Below are 23,470 nucleotides of genomic sequence, written 5' to 3'. Positions count from 1 at the left end.
ATGGACTTTTCCTTTTATAACTTGACAGCCTCACAGAGAATAAAAAAGCCAACTTTTATTGCTGGAAGGTGGGGGTTACAAGTTTTACAAATGCACGGAAGTGAAAGGTAATTCATAGTGGACAATGGGAATCAATTGTGTTGCAAGATGGACCACATTTAGAGTCCAGTAGAGAGACCAACAAGAGTCTCAGGGTACAAGCTTTTGGGACTCGGAAGTTCCCTCTATCAGACCTTTGGCACTAAAAACTTACATCTTGAAAGTTTTGCTGCTCTCTAAAATCCTACCTAATTCTATTCTATTGCAGACTAACACGGCTACCCTCTGAAACTATAACCATTACATGTCTTTCAAGCACACCCACAGTTGCAAAAAAAAGTCTATTAGAAACAACATAACATCAACTACTGATCTGTAAACCTTTCTGGTTATTAGTAAGTGCTTCTAAACATGAATGGTAGGCCATCTCAACCAGCCTCCTGTCAATGGAATTGGGGCGGGGGGTCTCCTAATATTTGGGGGAACATTAGCTCTTAAGGAGGCTTTGGTCTGTGAGAGTTGGTAACAGAGTGTCTTTACACCAATTGTCTATCAGGATTGTTCCATTAAGAACTCTCAGAATTAACCAGACTGTTACTTAAGCAAGAGAGGTTATTTTATTAATAGACAATAATAAAGTAATCCACACATACAGAAAATTGATTCACCCTGGAAACAAACGCACAAGCTTAACAGGAAAATACAGAGGTGAGAGGGATGCAGCAGGGTTTTGGGAGAAATATAATTACAAGCCAGAGGTCCAGGAGTCCATGAAGCAGAGGATATTAATACAAAAAGTGGCCCAAACAGAGTTTGGGGGTGCAAGTCTGTAGCAGGACAAGACACGCTGAGCATGTCCAGAGTGTCTCCTTAAATAGGCAAAAATATAACCTGGAGGTATGAGTGGATGTGTTAAGTGGTTTATACAATAGTTCAATGGAGTTTCCACTGTGTAGTGAGGGAGAGTTAAATGTTTCTCAGGTGCTAGATACAGAAGTAATGTTCTATCTTTGCTTAGAGAATGGGACCAGGAGATGGGTTTTGGGTATAAGCAGGAACTGCTCATGTTTCTTGATGTAATTTGTCCAGAAAGGTCAGAATGCTAATGTATGCTGATGATCCTAGATTGCTGGAGAGAAAAGGCTGCCCAGTGGTGGGCATGGCCCATTAATTGAGTTAACAGGATTAGGAAGGGAGGACCCAGAGGTGTTGGGTTTTTGTGATAAGGAAGAGTTTTACCTTTCCTGTGGGCTCCACAACAGATAGAAATACCTCTTTTGTTTGAGATGGGGGGCAGGACTTGTAGCACGGAGACTTGTGCTTTGTTGCAAGGAACCATTTTGTTTGGTCCTTAAAGCTGAATTGGATAATAAAAATTTGTTAAGAGACTAGAAAAATTGGACCAAATGTGGATATATGTGCTTGGACTCATATAAACAATTATTTAAAATATGAGTGTCAGGATTGTGATTATTGCTGATAATATACGAATGGTACGAATGGTTTTTCATTCTCTTCAATAGTTTATTGTATAAATTAATATTAATTGTCTGACTGGCATTTTTGTAATTTTAGATTGTGTTTATTATACTGGTTTAAGCAGGATGGTAATGAAAGATATATATGAGGTTTTCTTATACTGAATCAGAACATAGTATACATTTATTTTTCATGCTGTCTCTCAGCTTCCCGCTCTCTCTCCCGCTGTGCCATCTTGGCCTTTTCTTTTTCTGCTTCAATCCTGGCTAATTCTTTTTCTCTCTTAGCTTCTATTTTAGCCGATTCTATTTTCATTCTCATAATTTCTACCTCCTGTCTAGGATTTCCTCCAGCAGTTTCGTTCTCTCCTTAACTATTCCCATGTGCCTCTCTGTCTGCATGGTGGTGCCATTTCTGGCAGGAATTCTGAGGTAATTCCTCTCAAATTCATAACACATTTTCTTATTTTAGTTTGTATTTGTGGTGGGACAAACTGGTTGTGGGTTTTATTTTTGGCTATAGGAAAAGAAAGAGCCGCGTGGCACAGAATGGTAAAGCTGCAGTACTGCAGTCGGAGCCCTCTGCTCTCGACTTGAGGTTGATCCCAGCAGAAGCTGGTTCAGGTAGCCGGCTCCAGGTTGACTCAGCCTTCCATCCTTCTGAGGTCGGTCAAATGAGTACCCAGCTTGCTGGGGGGAAAGTGTAGATGACTGGTGAAGGCAATGGCAAACCACACTGTAAAAAGTCTGCTGTGAAAACGTGAAAGCAACGTCACCCCAGAGTCAGAAACGACTGGTGCTTGCACAGGGGACTACCTTTTTTTTACAACAGGGAAAGAAAGAAGGAAACCAAAACAATCCCCCTAAAAAATGAATTAAGAACCTGAAAGGTTAAATGGACACAAATTAGGGGGCCACATGTAAGATCAATAGATATACAACATAAATATTACAAATTATGAAAAATATTTTTACAAATTAGTTAAAAACCAATTATAGGCCCAAATATAGCCTCAATAAGATTTACTAATTGTACAATATGCACAATTAGGTCCTTATACGTCCCTAAAACAGACGCTTTTCAGCCTACCAGCCTTCTTCAGTGGTCAAGCATAAATGTTGCACATAGATTCAATTATTGCTATATTAGTCAATATAGGACCAAGTGAAAATTATGCTCTGATAAATATCAGTGACAAGGCAAGGGTACACTATTTACACCTTGTGTTTAAATCAGGTACATATCACCCAAATAGTATTTCAGCAGTGTCCCCTCCTATTTTGGTCCAGTAGATTTTTTCCCAAAAGCATATGCGGAGCCAGTGTAATAATTAGTGCATACTGTTACAAAAGGAGGGGTGACATGGCTGGGCAGCTGACCATGGAGAGCAAAAGAGTGGTGCTGCCGAAGCGCCAGTAACGGCTCCGAGAAGTACATGTGGGGTCGGGATGGCCTCTTGGAGACTTAGGCGGCTCTTGAAGACTTGGGCAGGAGCAGAGCCGACTTTCTTCTATGCTAGGGTTGCCAATCCCCAGGTGGGGACAGGGGATCCCCCGGTTTGGAAGCCCTCCCCCCACTTCAGTGTCATCAGAAAGCAGGGGGAGGGGAGGGAAATGTCAGCCTGGGACTCTTTTATTGCCTATGGAGACTTATTCCCATAGGAAATAATGGAGAATTGATCCGCAGGTATCTGGAGCTCTGGGGGAGCTGTTTTTTGAGGAAGAGGCACCCAATTTTCAGTATAGCATCCAGTGCTTCTCCCCAAAATACCCCCCCCCCCAAGATTCAAAAAGATTAGACCAGGAGGTCCAATTCTATGAGCCCCAAAAGAAGGTGCCCCTGTCCTTCATTATTCCCAATGGAGGGAAGGCATTTAAAAGGTGTGCGGTCCCTTCAAATGTGATGGCCAGAATTCCCTTTGGAGTTCAATCGTGCTCGTCACATCCTTTCTCCTGGCCCCACCCCTCAAAGTCTCCTGGCTCCACCCCCAAAGTCCCCAGATATTTCTTGAATTGGACCTGGCAACCCTATGCATCTCCAGAAGTGCGGCTTGCAAACTCCTGCGGCCAGATAAATCCCTCAGGCTTTCCTAGGGGATGTCCCAGGAGACGAAGTCTTGGCACAGGAGAGCTCTGCGTGGCTGCCCTACTTGGCACGCTAGGCAGGCCCTGCGGGCCATTAACCCCCTGGCTCCTCATTAGCAGCCAGTTTGCCCCATCTGGGAGCCAAGCAAGCTGAAGCTGCAAACTACATTTCCCAGGATGCTCAAGGAGAGGAGGAGGAAAAGAGAGCAACAACCGGTTGTTTTGTGATTCTATGGATGATTACGCGTCCTCTTTGGGGCGACGAAGATGGATTTCAAGTGGACAGATTGCATTTGCAAGAACGAGTCTCAAGAAACTGCCGGCCCGCTTTTGCAAATAGAATAGGGATCCAGGGGTGGCCAACAGTAGCTCTCCAGATGTTTTTTTTGCCTACAACTCCCATCAGCCCCAGCCAGCATGAGCAACTTTTATCAGATCTGTAATGAACAAGGGGGAGAAACAAGAGTTTTAAACAAAGTAAATGAACGTCGTGTTTTACAATTGTGACGATCCAGCTGCGGGCTCTAATAAATTTTGTGCTCGTCTTCCTTCAAAATACAGCTGCCCTGTGGCGCAGAGTGGTAAAGCAGTAGTACTGCAGTACTGTGATCTGAACTCTCTGCTCACCACCCGAGTTCTATCCCAGCGAAAGCTGGTTCAGGTAGCCGGTGACTCAGCCTTCCATCCTTCCGAGGTCGGTCAAATGAATCCCCAGCTTGCTGGGGGAGGGGGAAGTGTAGATGACTGGGGACGGCAATGGCAAACCACCCCGTAAAAGGGCTGCCGTGAAAACGTTGTGAAAGCAACGTCACCCCAGAGTCGAAAACAACTGGTGCTTGCACAGGGGACCTTTCCTTTTCTTTCTTCAAAATATATCACCGCTTCTGGCCAACAAGCCTTTAGGTGATGAGGACACCGGAAGCATCCTCGTTGCACCTTGGAAAAAATACTAATAATGTTTTAAAAGCTATCTGCGCCCCAGTTGCATCCCTCACCGCAACCGCACAAGCTCCAGAACCCAGTGCTCAGCGACCCCACGCGCAATTATCAATGGGAGGGAGGTGGGATTGCCCCGCCTTCGGGGGTGTGGCTTGCCCGGGCTCGGCCCCGCCCCCTCCGTCCTGGCCGGCCTCCGCCGCGCGCGCTCCCGCCGGCCCCTCCCAGGCGCTGGCGGCGGCGACGGGCGGTTGGAGGAGGCGGGCGGCCCATGGCTGCGCCGGTGCTGGGCGCCTTGCTGGGGGCGCTGTTGGTGCTGCTGGGCGGCCTCTACCTGGGCAGGTGAGCGGCGGCAAGCTCCGCCCCGAGCGGGAGCCCCCCCGAAATCCCACCCCGTCCCCGGGTCCCTTTCTTTCAGCCGAAGCTGCGGCGCCCTGGGCCTGCTCCGTCTGCCAGGCAGAGTTGCAGGGGAGCTGCCCTCTTGGCCACTGCGGCCCTCCAGCCGGTGGCCTCCTCCGCTCCTTGCTCTCCTGGCCGGACGTGGCCCAGATCCCCGCACTGACGGTGCGGCAGTTGCCACTGGAGGCCTCTTGGTCTCCTCTTTGCAATAGGTGTCACTGACTGACTGATTCTTCATTTCCTTGCGGGGGGGGGGGGCGTGCAGGAAACCCCATTCCTGGCCTGGCATTTTCCAGCTCAGCGGTGGCCAGACTGTGGCTCTTTCACACATATTGTGTGGCTCTTGAAGCCCCCCACTGCCCTGTTGGCCGGCTTAGAGGAGGCAGTTGTCTCTTTAAATCACTTTGCCAAGCCAAGCCAGCTGGCAGCTTGGAGAATGCATTTAAAGTTAAAGTTGCTTTCTTCCCACCTCCACTTCCCTGTCTTGCGGCTCTCAGACATCTGACATTTATTCTATATGGCTCTTATGTTAAGCAAGTTTGGCCACCCGTGTTCCAGCTGATCTCCCAGTGCTGCTTCTGGCCCTCTTCTCCCACCCCCCCACCCATTGCTATGAGGGAAGTTTGGTTTGCAGTGTCTTTTGAGCTGGTCAGACCGATGAAAGAGCCTCTGAGCATGTGCTGGGTGCCTTTTCAGCACCATTGAATAAACACAACTCAACTCTGGCCTAGCCGGGACCAGTCTGGCTTTTGCACTGGTTTCCTTCAGCACCCTTCTGTGCTTTGCCTATGTCCCTCTTGATTGATGTTGGCCTGTTAACCTGCCCAGCCCTTTGGGGCTGAACTTTGGTTGTCCGTGGCCTGAGCGCTACATCTCAGCAGCCTTGTACCCCCTACTGGAATAGTGCAAATGTGTCAGTTTTTCTCCGCAAAGAACCAGCTATGATTTCACTGCAGAGGCTGCTTAATTATGTGAATTCAGCCTGCAGAATTCTGCTTTTCAACACACAGAGCTTTGGTCATCTTGGTGACAAGTTTCTAGTAAATAGTCATAGCCTTTCCTCTGTTTTACAAGACAGGCATCTGACTACTTTGGAGGTTCCAGCTAGGGAGCCTTGAGGCAGCCAGACCTGGTTCCCACCCCACACTCTAGAAAAGGGGAAAGACAATACTAGGATGGGAATGCAGCTGTTTAGGCACTGGGTTCTGTTTCTCCTGTAGGTGCCTTCTCTACATCCTGGTTACTAACTGGTGCCGCCGGCGGCTCCAGGCAGAATTGAAGATCGGCTCTTTCGGGGTTTTTTGGATCCATAATCTCAGCTTGAAGTTCCAGGAGGAGGAACAGACTGTGGTGGGTACTGGGGATTTTTTGGAATGGTTCCCAGGAGGCGATTCTTGCAGGGAAAATCTTTGGAAGAAAGCTGTTTCGGTTGCTTGTATCAAACTGCTTTTGTGCCGCAAATGGCACGCGCTGCGAAGACCAGGCCAAGCCTGGTGCCTAAACTCGGAGATGGTTTTGATCATCCCCTTCAGGGGAATGGCTCCTGAATGCCGGCGCTGGGGAAGCTGGAATATTTTTTCCTCTAGCAGTGACACTGTCATCATCTCCTTTATGTGGAGCAAGTGGCGGCTGGTATGCCAGGCTGATTCAGAGGGGTAGAGGGCACCTACTGGGGAGAGTGTAACAATGTAAGAAAAGTCATGTTGGAGCAGACCAATGGCCCATCCAGTCCAACACTCTGTGTCACACAGTGGCCAAAGCACAGGTGCCATCAGGAGGTCCATCAGTGGGGCCAGGACACTAGAGGCCCTCCCACTGTTGCCCCTAAGCCCCAAGAATACAGAGCATCACTGCCCCAGAAAGAGTGTCCCATCTATATTTTGTGGCTAATAGCCATTGATGAACCTCTGCTCCACATGTTTATCCAATCCCCTCTTGAAGCTGTCTATGATTGTAGCTGCCGCCACTTCCTGTGGCAGTGAAACCGAAAGGTTACATTTACCAAAAGGGTAGCTTAGCTTCTGTGTCTGTGTTGTTTTAGGAAATTGACAGTGTCTGGGTCTCCAGTAAGCTGTGGAACCATGAAGTGCCGTAAGTATTTGTGCCATGAGCATGCAGAGCTTGGTTGCCTGCCTTCCTGCCTGCCTGCTGGGGCCTGATTGAGAATTTTTACCTTCAAAGAATACTGTCCAAGTCCACCTGTTTGCCATGGAGCTCCGGAGCATTATACACTGCAGTGCATGATGGGTTGAATTTGGGGCACAAGCTGTGTCCGTATGAAGTGCAGTTGCTTTGAGAACACAGCTAACACACCTTGTGGTGGCACGTTACAGGGGAATATCGGTAGGGGTGGCCCAGCGGTCTTTCTGGAGTTGCTTATCTTATCAGGACACTTCTGGCAAGATTCCAAGAATCCCCTGATCAGTTTGAAAACTGTTGCATCACCCCAGCTGGTCACTTTGAAATCCCAGAGGAAGTCTGCCAGGACTTCAGGGCTACTGTTTCCTGTGTTCTGTAGAGGTTAGAGCTGGGGTGTCAAACATGCGGCCCAGGGGCCGAATCAGGCCCCAGCAGGGCTCCTATCATGCTCCCAAGCAACTGGCTGTCATCTGCTTTCTTCTCCCTCTCTCTTGCTTCCTTCCGCATCACAGCTGGCTTTGCCAGGCTTGCTCAATCGCACATGAGCAACGGAGGAAAGCCTCTATTTTTTCCATTGGCTGAGGCGCCTCACTTGGCGAGGAGGTGGGAGGGATAGTATCTCTCAGTTGCGCAGCAGAGCTACTGAGCTAGTCCTTTCTTTCTATTGGCCGAGACTCCTCCACCTCCTGGTCCCCTGGGGAAGGAAGGAAAGAGCCAGAGCTTCCTTTGCTCAGTTCCCTGGATCGCATGGGAGAGATACAAAGAAAGCACCATTAAGACCAAGTGCTAAAGTTTTAAGCATGTTTTATTTGAAGTTTTAAAAACATCTTTAATTGTGTTTGTCTGTCCTTTATAAAGTTTATATCTCTGCTACCCGGCGCTACATTTTATGGCACACACGGCCCGGCCTGGCAAAATCTCATTTATGTCAGATCTGGCCCTCATAACAAATGAGTTCGACACCCCTGGGTTAGAGTGTCTGATTGGGATCTAGGAGACACGGATTCAGATCCCCACGCCACCATTCACGCTTGCTGGGTGACCTTGAACCTGCTGCACGCTGTCCTAAACCAACCTCACAGGGTGTTTCAAAGATAAGATGGAGGAGAGGCAACCAATGTAAGCTGCTTGGGGGTTCTCCATTGGAAAGATCAGTAGGGTACGAACAAGGAAATAAATGATCGCCTAAGCAAAGAAAAGAAAAATTGTTCCGGCAGTTGGGTTGCTGGGCGGAGACCCTGGCTTTTAGAGAGTGATTGTGTGCAAGGTGGGCAAAGGTGGTCACGGCTGTTTTTACCCCTCTGCTTCTCGTGCAGACGCTACCTGGCCTTGTGCTTTGGAGAAGTGTGTGTCCGCATGGACCTCCAGAAGGCGCCTGGGCTTCAGCCACCTGCACCCAAGGTGCCGACCCAGGAAGATGTTGAGCCGAGCAAGGTGCTGTCCCTCGGGCCCTCTCTGCTGCGGCTGCTTAACCAGGTACGGGGCCCTGTGGTTGCATTTAGTCTTTCGTGGTGGTGGGGGGAAGCTCAGGCTCCAGAGCAATAGAAGCCCAATGATCCTGGTTGGATCTGCGGGAAAGAGGGCCATTCGGTTGGGTAGGGTTGGATCCGATCTAACTTTTGCGCATGGAAAGATTTATTTTTTATTTGTGTTGCTTTATTTCCCGTCCCTCCCACGAATGGCACAGGGCAGCTTCCAACATAATACGTTAAGATCATATAGAATAAATACAATAAAACACAATTTTGGTGTCGTGGTTAGGTGTGCAGACTCTTCTCTGGGAGAGCCGGATTTGATTCCCCACTCCTCCACTTCCAGCTGCTGGAACGGCCTTGGGTTAGCCATAGCTGTTGCAGGAGTTGTCCTTGAAAGGGCAGCTTCTGGGAGAGCTCCCTCAGCCCCAGCTATCTCACAGGGTGTTTGCTGTGGGGGAGGAAGGTAAAGGAGATTGTGAGCCACTCTGAGATTCCGGGTGGAGGGTGGGATACAAATCCAATGTCATCTTCTTCTAATTAAAATAATAAGATATGCCGTAAAACAGGCGTCAAAGCTATCCAGGCTACAGGTGGCGGCAGGGGCCATGTGACATATCAACATAGATGGTTCTTGTTTACAATAACATCATTTGGGAGCTAGCTCACTCTTGCTGGTGGCCTCGAGATATTAACCAAAAGCCATCCAGAAAAGCTCAGTTTTGCAGGCCCTGTGGAAACGTTAGCAAGTCCTGCAGGGCCCTGATCTCCTCCTGCAGTTCATTCCACAGCTCTGGGAGCCAGGGCTGAAAAGTCCCTGGCTCTAGTCAAGGCCAGCCTGACATCTTTTGGGCTGGGGACAGACTAACGATGTTGCAAACTTGACCGTAGTGCTCTTTGGGAAACATATGAGGAAAGGTGGTCCCACAAGTATGCTGGTCCCTGACCATGCAACTTCCCTGCCTTTCCTCTCCCCAGAATGCTACTCCTGGAAGATAAGGGGAGATTGCAGGGTTTTTATTGTTTCTTATCTGTTGCATGCCTTCTGTTATTCCTTTGACCCGATTCTTCCCTTGTGGGCGAACTTTTCATCTCTCCTTCGAACCACTGTGAGACATATATGCACAGACAAATAGCTTTTTGTCCTACCTTGCTGGAGGGTGAAAAGATTAAAAGGCGGTGAGGCAAAAACGGCACCAAAGTCTCAGGGAAAGCTTTGAAAGCTTCATTGAGAACTGAACTCTCTCTAAATGGATAGCAAAAATTAAGGTACATATGCTAAGGTAGCATTGGGTGCCTCCGGCTTGCAATTTTTTCAAAGCATTGGTTGCATTTGCAGTTTTATTTATAGAAAATTAAGTAAACCTCCATAAATATGCCAAGTGTTGCAATTTTATACCTTAAGTAAATTAAAATTATGCCTTTAATGTTGCTAAAACAGTAAAAATTAGTTTAGGTTTGATAGGACAGTCAGTTTTGCATATATTCAGTTTTTCCTCTATCCCCCCCCCCCCAAAAAAAAAACACAGGGGGAAGAAACCTTGGTTTTTTTCCATGGAATTTCTGGAAATATTACATATCTGTGTTTTCCAAAGGGACCAACCCTTAAAGTTTGGTTCCCAAATAGGCATGCTTGAAGGATTTATTTACAAAACTCTGAATGCATAGCTACCCTGTAGAGTTTCTAAGGCAGCAGACAAACAGAACTGGTTTACCACTGTATGTATCTGCATTAGTGGCCCTTGACTTTATATGAACACATGAAGCTGCCTTATACTGAATCTGACCCTTGGTCCATCCAAGTCAGTATTGTCTACTCAGACTGGCAGCGGCTCTCCACGGTCTCAGGCAAAGGTCTTTCGTATCACCTATTGCCAGATCCTTTTAACTGGAGATACTGGGGATTGAACCTGGGACCTTCTGCATGCCAAGCAGAGGCCCTGCCACTCAGCCACAGCCCCCTGCCTTCCTTGGAGGTCTCTCATCCAAGGCTGAACTGCGATCCCTGTCCTCCCTTCCTCTCTCCCCCCCAGCTTTTCTCAGTTCACGTGCAGTCCGTCAACATCATGGTCCTGCACGTGGCGGCATCAGAGTCTCTGTGGCACGTCCAGATCACAAGAACTTGCCTCCTCCTGGGCTGCGATGGCCGATGGTGAGTCCAACTGGGGGGTGGGGGAACCTTGCAGGGGATATTGTCTAGCTAGGCCTCCCCCCTGGGATGAAGTTCTGGACAAACAGAGAAGACAGCCGGCTTCCTGATGCTCTTTTACTCTGCCTGCATCCAAAGCGCCTCTCGTTTCCCTCCATCTCAGTCCTCCAGAGGGGAGCCTTCTGGGCCGCCCCATTAATATGGAGCTGTATGCAGCTTTGGGGTCCCCATAGGGGAGAAGAGTGGGGTACGAGTGGATTTTAAAAAATAAAATTGTATCCGGTTCCCGTTCTAAATGAGGCAAGCAGAAATGGCGAACTGGGGTTGTAGCCAGGACTTGAGGGAGGGGCTTGAAGCCTTCTGCATATTTTCCTTGAAGCCTTCCGTACTGTCCGTTTAGCCTCCTTTTCACCAGGTTCATTGGCTCAGCTGCCATTTCTGTGTACAGAGGGGGCTTTCTCTAGTGATCTGCTCTGGATGGGCCCAAAAGACCGCTGGGAAAAGGAAGTACCGCTGCTCTTCCCAACTGTTTTAACTCTGTGGGATGGGCAGCACTTGGATAGGTCCCCTGTTGGCCATCTTTGATTTCTGGGCCACCTTGAAAATGGCAGGGCAGTGGTTAGCATCAGCCGGGGGCAGGTGAAATTAGCCAACGTCAGGGGATCCTGCGTAAACCCCACCTCCAGCAAGCTGATGGGAAGGTCCTCTCTCATGTGGATAAAACGGCCAGCACTGGAATTGGACATTGTTTAAAATGAGAAACTTTGCCTGTTTGGAGCAGGGGATGTTTGCAGCCACTGTTTGTTTTTCCTTTCTCCGCTGCGATCTGAGTTCTCCGCGCGTGTACAAACGCACCCAAACCCCAGCCCTAATCTGAACTGCCTTTCTCCTCCCAGTGTGGCCTGTGAGGTGACCTTCGGTCAAGTGAACAGCAAAGTGCTCAAGAGCAGCCAGCAGGTGAGTCTGCCAGGACTTCAGGGCTACTGTTTCCTGTGGGCTGTAGAAGTTAGAGCAGGGTGTCAAACATGCGGCCCAGGGGCCGAAGCAGGCCCCAGGAGGGCTCCTATCAGCCCCCCTCCCCAGCAACTGGCTGTCATCTGCTTTCTTCTCCCTTTCTCTGGGCGAGAAGGGAAGGCCAGCTGTTCCAATTGCACCTTCCGGATCCCGCATAGTCCGCCTCCCCAGTTTATTCTTACAAACAGCCTTGGAAAGTAGAGACGGGGACTGGTTCAAGATTACCTGGACAGCTTTGTGTCCAAGCGGGGATCTGAACCTGGCTCTCTGGATTGTCTGCTTCAAAAGCTTCTCCTCTGGGATGCTGGCTTTGGAGGGGTGGGGGGAGAGGGTGAGGTGCCTGGGCTTCTAAATGTGATGTGGGTGGATGGGCCAGTACAGGGGTGGCCAAACTCGCTTAACATAAGAGCCGCATAGAATAAACGTAATATGTCCGAGAGCCACAAGGAGGGCAGGCAAATAGATGGAGGGGAGGTGGGAGGTAGAAAGGAAGCAACTTTAAGTGTCTTCTCCAAGCCACCCACTAGCTTGGCTTGCAGAAGCGATTTAAAGAGACCAATGACTTCTCTAAGCCAGCCGATGGGGCGGTGGGGGGCTTCGAGAGCCACAGAATATGTGGGAAAGAGCCACAAGTGGCTCCAGAGCCGCAGTTTGGCCACCCCTGGGCCAGTAGCTGGCGACTGCAGGCCCTGACGCGTGCCCTCCTTTCTCCGCAGGATGATGCCTGCCTAGCGGAGGTGTCCCTGGCGCTCACTGTCTCCCTGGACATCTGCATGAGCAAAAGGCAGCTGCAGGGCGTGGCCGTCGGGGTCTGGGGCACCCACGCGGAGCTGCACGAGGGGCTGTTCCTCAGCGAGCTCCTCTGGAGAGTAGGAGGCAGCCCTGGAGAAGCCGCAGGTCAGGACGCTTCCCCCTTCCGCTCCTCGCTCCCGTGGGCTGAGATGCCAGTTGCCCCTTTGAGCCAGTTTGATGAGTGGTGAAGCGTGCGGACTCTTATCTGGGAGAACCGGGTTTGATTCCCCCCCCTCCACTTGCAGCTGCTGCAATGGCCTTGGTTCAGCCATAACTCTGGCAGAGCTGTCCTTGAAAGAGCAGCTTCTGGGAGAGCTCTCTCAGCCCCACCCACCTCACAGGGTGTCTGTTGTCGGGGAGGAAGATAAAGGAGATTGTGAGCCGCTCTGAGACTTTGAGATTCGAAATGGAGGGCGGGGAGAAGTGCTCACTTTGGGCAAGGAGAAGGGAAGGCCCATGGTGCCCATCACAGCTGGCAAGGGTCTGAGAAGCTTCTCCAGGCTGGTTGCTCTGGGAAGCAGGGAAGGGCAGCTGGGACCCTTGAGGTCAGGGGAAGGCAGCAGAACGCCACCTCCAGCACAGCAGGGCAGCTGGGAGGAGCTGGAAAGCAGACGGAAGCCCAAGAGGTAGAGGAGGGACGTGGCTCAGCAGCAGAGCATCTGTTTTGGGTGCAGAAAGTCCCAGGTTCAATCCCTGGCATATCCAGCGAAAGGGATCAGGCAGGAGGTGATGTGAACATCCTCCGCCTGAGCCCCCGGAGAGCCGCTGCCAGTCTGAGTGGACAGTACTGACCGAGATGGGCTAAGGATCTGATTCAGTGTATGGCTACTTCGCATTTGTTCACCATGTGCGACGTCTCCGTGTGCCTTTCAGGGCTGCAGAGGGCAATGGAAGGCCATTGGGGGAGCTCCGCCACAGGAGTGGGTGGGGAGGCCTCTCGGCGGCAAGTGGGGAAGGTGGGGCATCAACAGGGGGCAGGCCGGTGTCCGTTGCACAGAGGCACAATAGGACTGTTGGGCTGGGGAAGGAACAACGTGCACAATAACGGGACTTTTTTTATTCCCATTCTCCTGGGAGTTAAAGCCACCCAGAGGAAGGCATCTGTGACCAGAGGACAAAGAGTTAAGTCCACGTCTGACCGACGTGACTGCTTTGTGCTTACTCAGTTCCATATCTTGGGAACTGAATGGGCAGGGGGTGGTTTTGTAGCAGGAAGTCCTTTGCCTGTTAGGCCACGCCCCCCCTGATGTAGCCAATCCTCCTGGAGCTTACAGGGCTCTTCGTACAGGGCCTACTGTCAGCTCCAGGAGGATTGGCTGCATCGGGGGGGGGGGGGGGTGGCCTAATAGGCAAAAGAGTTCCTGCTCCAAAAAAAGCCCTGCGAATGGGGATCCTGAGCTTTGTGTGGAGCTTGCTTCTCTTTTTTCTGCCGTTGTTCATGCAAATGCGTGAAGCGCCAGCCACTCAAGGTTAAGCCTTGTCTTAGCGGCTCTTCAGGCTTCTCAGGTGGAGGTCCTTCCCATCACCTGTAACCTGAGTGTTTTAACCAGAGATCGAGCCCAGGACCTTTTGCAAGTCAAGCGGATGCTCTGCTGCTGAGCCACGGCCTTTTCCTATGAGAGTCATGCCGGGCTTCGGTTGACCGCAGCTTCTCACCCGCGCATCCCCCACTCCTAGACCTCTCGGAAGATGAAGAGCCGCGACCGTCACCGATGAGTTTGGCCGGCCTGCCGTACGTGCCCTCCGGGGTTAGGGTGGACCTGGAGAACACCAGCGTGGTTCTCTCCATGAACAGTCAAAAGAGGTAAGGAGGGGCCAGGGAAGCATCTAAGCCCTCATGCCCTGCCCTGCTCACTGCAAGCGGTTCGTGGGGGGCTGCCACCTCCAGCCCCTCTCAGTGCAATGCTGCTGTGCAGGGCGTTTTTTTTTGTAGCAGGAGCTCCTGTGCCTATTAGGCCACACACCTCTGATGTAGCCAGTCCTCCTGGAGCTTACATGGCTCTTAGTGCGGGGCCTTCTGTAAGCTCCAGGAGGACTGGTTATATCAGGGAGGTGTGGCCTGATACGCAAAGGAGTTCCTGCTACAAAGAAAGCCCTGCCTCTGCTCTCATAATCGGTCTCCTTTTCCTGCAGGCACCTCACCTGGACCTTAAAACGGCTGCAGTTCGTGTCCCAATGCGACAGGGAACAGATCCCCCTCCGCTGCTTCACGCCCACCTGTGATTTGCCCCAAATGAGCGTCGAGGTTGTGCTGGAAGGCAAGTGTGGAGGGGGAGGGCCAGATACAGAGGAGACCCTTCTGCTCTCCCCTGTTCTTTTTCAGCTGCTCTTTTGGAGTATTCTCCGCTGGATTGCAATACTCCCTCTAAGCTGCGGAGTCTGGTGAGTGAAAATCCTACTTTGGGAGCTACTGGCATGAAAGTCGGGAGCTACTGCATAAGTTTGGTCTGGAGCTATTTTCCCTGAGCTAGGACCAAAATGTGTGAGCCAGAGGCTAAAACACTGTGAGCCAGCTCACACTAACTCGGCTTAGAGGGAACACTGGTTGATCCCCTCCTCCTGGATGGCTCTTCCTCTTCTCCTTGTCCCCAGAATCCCCCAGACCCACAAAACCCAGGTTCCATGTTTACAGTCTCTCAGTAAAATGGAACAAACTGATTTGAAGCCTCTCTTTTTCCTTAAGAACACACCTCTTTGGCTGGATCAGGCCCCCCCATCCCAACAAAATCTAGCACATTTTCTTTTTTTGGGGGGGGGGAGGGGGGAGTCCCTGGAAATTAGCCTGTCTGAGAACTGCAGATGGTTTTGGTCCTTCCTCAGCTCAAGGGGCCAAATTTGCTTTATAAGTAGGATCTAGACCAGGGGTGGCCAAACTGCGACTCAGGAGCCACAGATGGCTCTTTCTCACATATTAGGTGACTCTTAAAGCTGCCGACACTTCATTGGCTGGCTTAGAGAAGGCATTTCTCTCTCTAAATTATTTTTCCAAGCCAGCCAGCAGCTTGGAGAATGCAGTTAAAGTTAAAGTTGCTTTCTTTCCACCTCTCTCCCCCTCTTCTCATCTATTTTCCTCCCTCCCTCCCTCCCTCCCTCCCTCCCTCCCTCCCTCCCACATCTGGCATTCATGTCTTGCGACCCTCAAAAATCTGATGTTTATTCTATGTGGCTCTTTTGTTAGGCAAGTCTGACCACCTCTGCTCTAGGCCTTTTCCGTGGAGGCTCACGTATGTGTCCTTCCTGGAGAGATGAATTTGGGGTCACCCTAAGAAAGGTTATATCCTTAGCCGCAGCTGATGTTCTGGTTTATTTGGTCACAGAGCAAGGATTTCAGCTGGCGAAGAAGGTTTTGACCCGGAAGGGGAGTGGGCAGTGTTGAAGACCAGCTTGATAACGTGGGCAGTGTAAGGCTGTTGAGTGGAGGAAGTTGCGGAAGAAGCGGAGTGCTCTTCCCCCCTCCTCAACAGTGTTGCCTTTTCCCTTTCTCGTCCCTCCAGACGGGCTGCTTCTCTCTCAAAGCCGCCAGCGGATTGTGTGCCTCAGCATGCTTCAAGCAAGCTTGCAGGTGAGCCAGCGATGGAAGAGGGCATGGCGTGTTCTTGGGGCTTTTTTTGCAGCAGGAACTCCTTTGCATATTAGGCTACACCCCCCCACACCCCAATGTAGCCAATCCTCTTGGAGCTTACAGCAGACCCTGTACTAAGCTCCAGGAGGACTGGCTACATCAGGGGTGTGTGGCTGAATATACAAGGGAGTTCCTGCTACAACAACAAACCCTGCAATGTACTGGAGATCCAGTTTGGTGTAGTGGTTAAGTGTGCGGACTCTTATCTGGGAGAACCGGGTTTGATTCCCCACTCCTCCACTTGCAACTGCTGGCATGGCCTTGGGTCAGCCATAGCTCTGGCAGAGGTTGTCCTTGAAAGGGCAGCTGCTGTGAGAGCCCTCTCCAGCCCCACCCACCTCACAGGGTGTCTGTTGTGGGGGAGGAAGGGAAAGGAGATTGTGAGCCGCTCTGAGACTCTTTGGAGTGGAGGGCGGGATATAAATCCAGTATCTTCTATCTTCTTTTCTGCACCTCCGCAGTCTTTTCGCTTACCGTCTCGCCCCTCTCTAGGTTATGGCCATAGATATCTCCGTGGCCGTGACGCTCAACACGTGCATCGTCCACTACCGCCACCAGGAGTTTTCACACTGGCTGGGCATGCTTGCTTTAGCCCAGCAGCAAACCTGGTTGCCAGCCCCGGCCAGCGGCAGCAGTGGCGTCAGGAGGTGAGTTTCACCCGGCTGTTTCTCTTTGCTTCTCTGGCCTCGAGGGATGGGCTGTTATCCAGAGGCCGTTGGGGGAACCACGCCTAGGGGTGGGCAAAGGAGAGAGGTTGCACGGACATAGACGGAGCTGTCTGGTGCCAGTCCGTTGGGCTCCGTCGTCGTAGATCTGGCTGGCAGGGCCGGATTAACAATTAGGCCAACTAGGCACTGGCCTATGGGCCCCCACACCTTTAGCCACCCTGAGCCTGCTTCGGCGGGGAGGGCGGGATATGAATCCAATAAAATAAATAAATAAATAACCCTCCCAGTTTCCCCTCCCCCGGCTTGCAGCCCTCCCAGCCTGCCCACACAGCCAGCGACTGAGCCGCTCTCTGCCCGACCTGCCTGGTGCAGCTGCTGCTGGCGTCGTTGCCAAGTTTGCCTCTCTCTGCCTCCCCCCCCGCAGCTTTGTCAAAGGGGCTTTTGAGAAGGGGCCCGCAGGCTGCAAGGCGGGTGCTCTGACTCAGAGATAATTTGCAAGGGGACCTCCCCCCCCGCCCGAGATTTTGACTGCCTAGGGGCCTCCACAGGGTTTGATCCAGAACTGCTGGTTGGCAGCCGCGCTGCAGGGTCTCGGGTAGAGCAGCGCACGTAGCCACTGAGCCCACAGTGCCTCTTCTTCCACACAGGATGCCCCAGATCCTGGCCACCATCATCCTCAGTGCCTCAGTTTCCAACGTCAGCCTTTCCGTGCAGCTGGGAGACATGCTCCCCTTTGCCTTAGGCTTCCACTCCGTTTCTGTAGGTGAGACTCGGTCCTCTATTTGCAGGGGCTGCTGGCCGGAAGGCCTCTGCCGCGCAGGGGTGGCGGTGATAGGATCTCTTTGGCCTCCCTCTGGCTTCAGCCAGAGGCAGGGGAGGCTGCCGCGGGGTCCCCGGCTGACGTTTTTCCCTCTCTCTCTGCCGCTCAGATTACCAGCACCTGCGCCCTCAGAGCGTGCACCAGCGCGCCGTGCTGGTGGTCGACCATTTCTGCTGGCGCGTGGGGGCCGACTCGCACATCCAGCGGGCCCCGCACCCTCCCAACATGCACGTGTGGGGGGAGGCCCTCATTCTCGACTCCTTCAGCGTGCAAGTGAGTGAGCGAGGGGCTAGAGGGGGTAGTTCGACCGGATTAGGGGAGTGGGAGGTGGGGGTTTCCTGCCCATCCCTGCCCGGCCGGACTTCTGCACCTTAGATCCTGTTCACTGATAAGTCGCTTGGAAATCCAGTGCTGGTGTCTTCTCCCGCCACTTCCCTAAGAAGGGCGAAGGCCACGATAGCATTCAAAAGGCTTGGGCTTTCTGAATGGGTGGGAAAGGTCGCAGGTGCTTAGTTCAGGAAAGAAACAGGATGTGTCCCCCTGTACAGGCAAAGGGCACTTATCCAGGGATGCATCCAAGTGGGCAGCCGTGCTGGTCTGAAGCAGTAGAACGGGTGGCCAACGGTAGCTCTCCAGATGTTTTTTTGCCTCCCATCAGCCCCATTCATTGGCCATGCTGGCTGGGGCTGATGGGAGTTGTAGGCAAAAAAACATCTGGAGAGCTACCGTTGGCCACTCCTGCAGTAGAACAAAGTAGGAGTCAAGTGGCGCCTTTAAGATCAACCGAGTTTTATTCAGAATGTAAGCTTCCGTATGCATGCAGACTTCTTCAGAAGAGGGGATAGGGTACGTGCCCTGTACCTTCGTCTGAAGAAGTCTGCATGCACACGAAAGCTTACATTCTGAATAAAATGTTGTTGGTCTTAAAGGTGCCACTTGACTCCTACTTTGTTATCCGGGGATAGGACAAGTTGGATATGTGTGTGTGTGTGTGTGTGTGTGTTGGGTGTGTTATGTTTTCATTTCGTGCATTACTGTTAGCGTCGCCTTTGTTTTCCCTCTGTCTCGCTGCTCTCGTTGAGTTGTTTTGCACCCCTGATGTGAAAATAACATTGAAATGGTGTTAATATTAAGCGACGGATTTAGCACAAGGAAAGAGAAAGCAGAGCACAAATAAAATGCGCCAGTCGGTTCCTCGTAAGAGAGAAGAGAAATTGAAACAAAGATATTTGTGTCGAACCAGTTGGCTCATTCTGTCCTTAGTCGTGGCTCGGCATGACAGCTAAATACTTGGGCCTGTGGCCGCGGGAGAGGGTGTGGCACGCACCCTTCGGCCCCTTCCCAGGTCCATAACGGAGCGTGCAGGCGTGGTTCTATAGCGGATTGGCAAAATTGGCTTGTGTCAATCACAATTAAAGGTAGCATCTTCTGCCAGGTAAGCCGTGATTAAGAGTCTCGAGTCTCTCCGCTTGTGAAGCAGCTAGTAGGTATGTTGTGCGTTTCCCTGTGCTTGCTCACAGAGTGTGTGTGTTTGTGTGTGTGTGTGAGGCACGGCGTAGCTTTGATGAGCTGCACAGTGTTTCACGTGCTGTTTTGCAGATGCTGCCTAATCATGCCTTTTGCTGTTCAGTCACTCTAATCCTTAATTGCGGTTGAGGGAACAAGACCACGGTTAAATGGGCAAAGTTAAAGACGACAGGCCCATGGTTTGCAGTGCAGTTTCTGTACTAGATCATGTAAGATCCCGAGCAGTCTGAGAAGGACTGACGGGTGTGGAGAGCCACTAGGATCCAGCGAACGCAAGAGACCAAGGTCTATTCCCTGACTTTTGCTCTGGTCCCACCGGGCAAGAGACTTCTTTCACAGCTTTTCACCTGTGACGTAAGAATAGTGAATTGTCTTTCACCAAATCGCTTTTGGGAGGATGGCAGATGTGAATTTTTGTATATGGGCTCCATTATCCAGTGGCAGGCAACTGCTCTTGTAGGTTGCCCTGAAGCATCAGTGGTCTTCTTTCTGGAGTCTAGTTCCCTTTTTAGAGACTTCCCCTCTAGTGAAATTTGCATCGTACTTTGCAGGGCAGCTACAACCAACCCCTTGGCACCTCCAGCGCCCATGCGGACACCCTCTTTTTGGACTGCACCTTCCGTGGGCTGCAGGCGGAGTGTTCAGACACCTGTTCCGAGTGCCTCTCCAGAGTCCTGTCGCTGTTGCATCCCAGGAACGTGGAGACTGAGGGGTCCCCGGAGGCCCTGCGCCCGTCCCTGGCAGAGGATCTGGGCATCCTCTGGAAGGTCGATCTGAAAGTGGAGGATGTTAATTTATTCACCTTGTCCTCTCTGGCTGGTGAGTGTTCAAGGGGTCTGGGGCAGGGATCGCACACGCAGATCCACGGGTGGAATATTAAAGAGTGCTCTCAATTATGAACATATGAAGCTGCCTTATACTGAATCAGACCCTGGGTCCATCAAAGTCAGTATTGTCTACTCTGGGGGTGGCCAAACTGTGGCTCGGGAGCCACATGCGGCTCTTTCACACACGTTGTGTGGCTCTTGAAGCCCCCACTGCCCTGTTGGCCAGCTTAGAGGAGGCAGTTGTCTCTTTAAATCACTTCTCCAAGCCAAGCTAGCTAGCAGCTTGGAGAATGCATTTGAAGTTGAAGTTGCTTCCTTTCCACCTCCGCCTCCCTGCTTCTCTCCCTCCCTGTCTTGCGACTCTCAAACATCTGATGGTCGTGTCTTGCGGCTCTCAGACATCTAATGTTAATGTCTTGCGGCTCTCAGACATCTGACATTTATTCTATGTGAGTCTTATGTTAAGCAAGTTTGGCCACCCCTGATCTACTCAGACTGGCAACGGCTCTCCAGAGTCCCAAGCTGAGGTTTTTCACACCTACTTGCCTGGACCCTTTTGAGTTGGAGATGCCAGGGATTGAATCTGGGACCTTCTGCTTACCAAGCGGATGCTCTACCATTGAGCCACTGACCCTCCCTATCAATGTGCCTGCGGTGATGATATACCGTAATATAATTTGTTCTGTGTTAGAAGGATGCAGCTGCTTTTCTCTGCTTTTGAAGCATCAGTAGGTATAGATGATGATAGCCAAGGCGAGTCCAGTCTTTTTGGGTCTTGGAAACTAAACAGAGTTGGCCCTGGCTAGTATTTGGATGGGAGACCTCCAAGGAATACCAGGGTCATGACGCAGAGGCAGTCAATGGCAAACAACCTTTGAATATCTCTTGCCTTGAAAACCCTGCTGGGTTGCTGGAAGTCAGCTGCGACTTGACGGCAAAACAAAAAAAGTATTTAGAAAAATAAGATAGACTTGTTGCGCCGAGCGGAACTTCCATCTTCAGAGTAGTTGCTTTACTACCAAGGAACTTCAGGAACAGACTGGAAAGGGAAATTGCTGAGTTGCAAGTTATTACAACACTCAGAACAGTGGAATCCCCAGGACTTAACAGGGATATTGGTTTTGTATACTACTACATATGCTAACCTCATTCAGCCCTTGCATCTGTGTTCTCACCAGTCCCCTGGAAGGGCCATGCATCCTTTTTATTTTATTTCATATTTGGAATAATAGGTCAGAATACTAGAAAGCAACATAATATAATTAATAGCAGAATGTAATGTAATTTGGAATGGCAGACTGGAATGTATTTCTCTGGTCTGGGAACAGGGGATATAACTCTACACGGCCAATCACACCACTTCAAAGAAGAAGATGCTGTAAGCTTGCCTCATGCTTGAGAGGAGACAGATGTAGCGTAACAGCAGGGTCTCAATTAATTACTTTCAGCATCCCACAATTGAGAAGGGAACATTTACACATCTTTTTTTTCATATTTATGTCCTCCACTGTGTTTCCCCCAGGATGAAACCCAAACAAACAGTAACCATATAAACTAAGCTTGTTAATCCAGTTAGATCCTTGAATCTGTTAATCATCTTCATTCTAATTTGCTGCTCACTCCTCTGCCTATATGTATGGGCCAGTAATTTCCACTTCATTGTATCCAAGGAAGTGTGCGTGCACACAAAAACTCATACCTTGAATAGTACTTTGTTGGTCTAAAAGATGCCACTGGTCTCAAGCATTTTTCCATCCTCAGGGGCAGCCTGTCCCTGGTAACGAGTTACCAAGAAGTGTCACCTTCACCCCTAGCTGAATTGTGTCGAAGTGAATGGTGACCTAGTTTGATCTTTCATCAGACCCAGCAAGGGCCCTTTTCACAGTCTGCTGCCTTACTCATTTAAAATGTTTGTTGTTGTTGTTCAGTTGCACAGTCGAGTCCGACTCTTTGCGACCCCATGGACCAAGTCACGCCAGGCCCTCCTGTCTTCCACCATCCTCCGAAGTCCCCTCAAATTTACGTTAGTTACATCAGTAACGCTGTCCAGCCATCTCATCTTTTGCCGTCCCCTTCTTCTTTTGCCTTCTGTCTTCCCCAGCAATTGAAAATGTTTATTAGCTGCCTTTCTACCGTCCAGCGCTCAAGGTGCTCGCAAGAAAATGGGAAAATACATTACAGTGAAGCTGAATTAAATTCGTAATAAATGCTAAAAACGAAACGAATCAAAATGCCCTGCAGCTGTGTCTCTGCTTGTAGTTTTGACAGGCTTCTGAGCAGAACGTGCTTTCTCTCTCTCTCTCACCAGGGGCTGCAGAGGTGCGAGTGGATACTCTGACCATGCTGGGCAGCGCCGAGAGCTGTACCGTCAGCGTCCAGGGGGTGGCGCTTGCCTTAGTGAAGAGCGTCACAGAAAAGATGCAGCCCTGCTGCAAAGCCCCGGCTATCCCGAATCCGGTGGCCAGCCTCTCTGCATTGTCCGTCACCTATCGCAGCAGCATCTATTTCCTGGAGGTACCTGCTGGGAAACTCCTCCCCCTTCTCACTTCCGTGGGAGGGGGAAGCAGCGGAATTGCTGGCCAAAGCTTTTTTGGGAGGAGGGAGTACGTAGACCAGGGGTCACTACGTTTTTTTCAACCTGTGGGCAACTTTCAGATTCTGACGCGAGGTGGAGGGTGAAGCCACAAAAGGGCTACTGCGGGAGGTTGTGGAGCCAACCACAAAATGGCTGCCATGAGAAAAGGAGTCCCACACAAAGGAAGCTCAAACACAAGGGCCAAAAGGACCCATTTTAAAAAATACCCTGGGAAAGAACGGCGAGAGAGAGGAGTAAAATCAACACTGTAATAGTAGTTGCCACAGAAACAATATTATTTTCATTTGCACAGCCAATTGGAAGACCTGCTGGGCAGGAGCCGTGCTTGGCCCCACCCACTTAGCCCCATCCACTTTTCAATACATTTGGCACTGCTCACTTTCCGATACACTTAGCGAATACCAGGAACGGCCCGAGAGCCAGTTTGGCGTAGTGGTTAAGAGCAGCAGACTCTAATCTTGAAAGAGCCAGGTTTGATTCCCCGCCTCTCCACACGTAGCTGCTGGTGTGATCTTGGGTTAGCCACAGTTCTCTCAGAGCTGTTCTCTCAAGAGCAGTTCTCTTGGAGCTCTCTCAGCCCCACCTACCTCACAGGGTGTGAGGGGAAGGGACTCCAAGTGGAGGGCAGGTTAAAAATCCAACTCTTCTTCTTCGAAAGCCAGTTTGTGTAGTGGTTAAGTGTGCAAGATAATATGGAAATTTTCTGAGTGCTATTGTCTGTTCATAAAATGTTTTTATTGTATTTTATTGTTTTATTATATGTTGTGCTCCACCCTGAGCCCTATGGGGAATGGGCGGAATAGAAATAAATAGATGCAGATAGATGCAAGACTCCTATCTGGGAGGACCGAGTTTGATTCCCCACTCCTCCACTTGCAGCTGCTGGCATGGCCTTGGGTCAGCCATA

The 23,470-nt window shown here is 50.7% G+C and overlaps 1 protein-coding gene across 1 annotated transcript in view; it reads left to right on the top strand.

The window, feature by feature from the left end:
- Positions 1 to 4,731: 4,731 nt before the first annotated feature.
- Positions 4,732 to 23,470, top strand: part of BLTP2 (bridge-like lipid transfer protein family member 2) — a 47,074-nt gene continuing 28,335 nt past the window's right edge. The window contains exons 1-15 of the mRNA XM_060258838.1: positions 4,732 to 4,880; positions 6,158 to 6,287; positions 6,979 to 7,028; positions 8,393 to 8,552; positions 10,582 to 10,700; positions 11,594 to 11,654; positions 12,428 to 12,608; positions 14,181 to 14,307; positions 14,637 to 14,761; positions 15,998 to 16,065; positions 16,618 to 16,772; positions 17,441 to 17,556; positions 17,723 to 17,886; positions 19,692 to 19,959; positions 22,276 to 22,481. Of these exons, the coding sequence (XP_060114821.1) occupies positions 4,810 to 4,880; positions 6,158 to 6,287; positions 6,979 to 7,028; positions 8,393 to 8,552; positions 10,582 to 10,700; positions 11,594 to 11,654; positions 12,428 to 12,608; positions 14,181 to 14,307; positions 14,637 to 14,761; positions 15,998 to 16,065; positions 16,618 to 16,772; positions 17,441 to 17,556; positions 17,723 to 17,886; positions 19,692 to 19,959; positions 22,276 to 22,481 (2,001 nt within the window). The 5' untranslated portion in view covers positions 4,732 to 4,809. The remainder of the gene's footprint in view (positions 4,881 to 6,157; positions 6,288 to 6,978; positions 7,029 to 8,392; positions 8,553 to 10,581; positions 10,701 to 11,593; positions 11,655 to 12,427; positions 12,609 to 14,180; positions 14,308 to 14,636; positions 14,762 to 15,997; positions 16,066 to 16,617; positions 16,773 to 17,440; positions 17,557 to 17,722; positions 17,887 to 19,691; positions 19,960 to 22,275; positions 22,482 to 23,470) is intronic.

This window comes from Heteronotia binoei, chromosome 18, assembly GCF_032191835.1.
Source record: "Heteronotia binoei isolate CCM8104 ecotype False Entrance Well chromosome 18, APGP_CSIRO_Hbin_v1, whole genome shotgun sequence".
NCBI classification, from domain to species: domain Eukaryota; kingdom Metazoa; phylum Chordata; class Lepidosauria; order Squamata; family Gekkonidae; genus Heteronotia; species Heteronotia binoei.
Note: the sequence above shows the minus strand (reverse complement) of the source record. Positions and strands in the feature narration are given on the sequence as shown.